Consider the following 1,694-nt stretch of genomic DNA (forward strand, 5'->3'; position numbering starts at 1 on the left):
TTATCCAGGAAGTCAGAAGGTGACATTGGAGCACTTCGAGATCTTGCACTATCTGTTTCCTTTGTAACAACCAAACTACAAATGAGAAAAAAAAAATGCATAGATTAAAAAACATATATATTTCTCACAATGATTACCTCCAAATATAAAACACATACTGAGCAAATGTACCTTCAAAAATAAAGTTTTATATATGACACAGTGAATATTGTTGTTTATAGGTGCTGTTGAGTTGGCTCTGACTCATAGTGACACTATCTATGTACAACAGAAAGAACACTGCCCAGTCGTATACCATCCTCACAATATTTGCTATGTTTGAGTCTATCCTCTACAGCCACTGTCTCAATCCATCTTGTTAAGGGTCTTACCCTTTTCGCTGACCCTCTACTTAACCAAGAATGATATCATTATCCAGGGACCAGTTGCTTCTGATAATATGACTAAAGTAAGTGAGACAGTCTGGCCATTTTTGATTCTGAGGGGCATTCTGGCTGTACTTCTTCCAAGACAGATTTGTTTGTTTTTCTGGCAAACCATGGTATTTCCAGTATTCTTTATCAACACAATTCAAATGCTTCAATTCTTTTGTGTTTTTTCTTATTGATTGTCCAGTTTTCACATCCATATAAAGCTATTGAAAACAGAATGGCTTGGGTCAGGAACACTTAGTCTTTCAAGTGACATCTTTGCTATTTAGTACTATAAAGAAGTATTTTATGGAAGATTTGTGATATGTCATCTTTATTTCTTGAGTGCTCCTTCCATTGGCATTGATTGTGGCACCAAGGAAAAGGAAATTCCTGACAACTACAATCATTTTCCCTTTATCATGATGTTTTTACCGGACCAGTTGTAACAATTTTTGTTTTCTTCAGGTTGAGGTGTGATCCACACTGAAGGCTGTAATCTTCAATCTTCATCAATAAGTGCTTCAAGTCTTCTTAATTTTCAAGCGAGCTTGTGTCATCTGCATATTGCAGGTTGTTAGTGAGTGTTCATCCAATCCTGATGCTTGTTTCTTCTTCATATCATCCAGCTTCTTGAAGTATTTGCTCAGCATATGGATTGAATAAGTATGGTGAAAAGATACAATGCTGACACGTCTTTCCTGCTTTTAAACTGTTCAGTATCCCCTTGTTCTGTTTGAATAACTGCCTCTTGGTCTTTGAACAAATTCCTCATGAGTGCAATTACGTGTTCTGGAATTCCCATTCTTTGCAATGTTATCCATAATTTGTTAGGATCCACACAGTCTGGTTGAATGCCTTTGCTTAGTCAATAAAATAAAGGTAAACACCTTTTAGTTTTCTTTTCTTTCAGATAAGATCCATCTTACATCAGCAATGATATCCTTCATTCCAATCCCTCTTCTGAATCTGGCTTGACTTTCTGGCAGTTCCCTATCAATATACTGCTACAACTGTTTTTTAATTACATTTAGCAAAATTTTACTTGAGTATGATGTTAATGATATTGTTTGATAATTCCCACATTCTGTTGAATCACCTTTCTTTGGAATGTGCATAAATATATATATATATCTTCTAGTTGGTTGGCCAGATAGCTTTCTTCAAAATTTCTTGGCATAACTGAATGAGTGCCTCCAATATTGCATCCATTTGTTGAAACATCTCAATGGATGTTCTGTCAATTCCTGGAGTCTTATTTTTCTCCAGTTCTTTCATTACAGC

At 35.5% G+C, this 1,694-nt stretch overlaps 1 protein-coding gene across 1 annotated transcript in view; it reads right to left on the reverse strand.

Annotated features, from left to right (window-relative positions):
* Positions 1-1,694, reverse strand: part of GLRA3 (glycine receptor alpha 3) — a 433,080-nt gene that overhangs the window by 328,344 nt on the left and 103,042 nt on the right. Inside the window, 1 exon segment of the mRNA XM_007950352.2 lies at positions 4-75. Within this exon segment, the coding sequence (XP_007948543.2) occupies positions 4-75 (72 nt within the window).

The sequence above is a fragment of the Orycteropus afer genome, unplaced genomic scaffold (assembly GCF_000298275.1).
Source record: "Orycteropus afer afer isolate SDZICR_OR568_19922 unplaced genomic scaffold, OryAfe1.0 scaffold00268, whole genome shotgun sequence".
Taxonomy (NCBI): Eukaryota; Metazoa; Chordata; class Mammalia; order Tubulidentata; family Orycteropodidae; genus Orycteropus; species Orycteropus afer.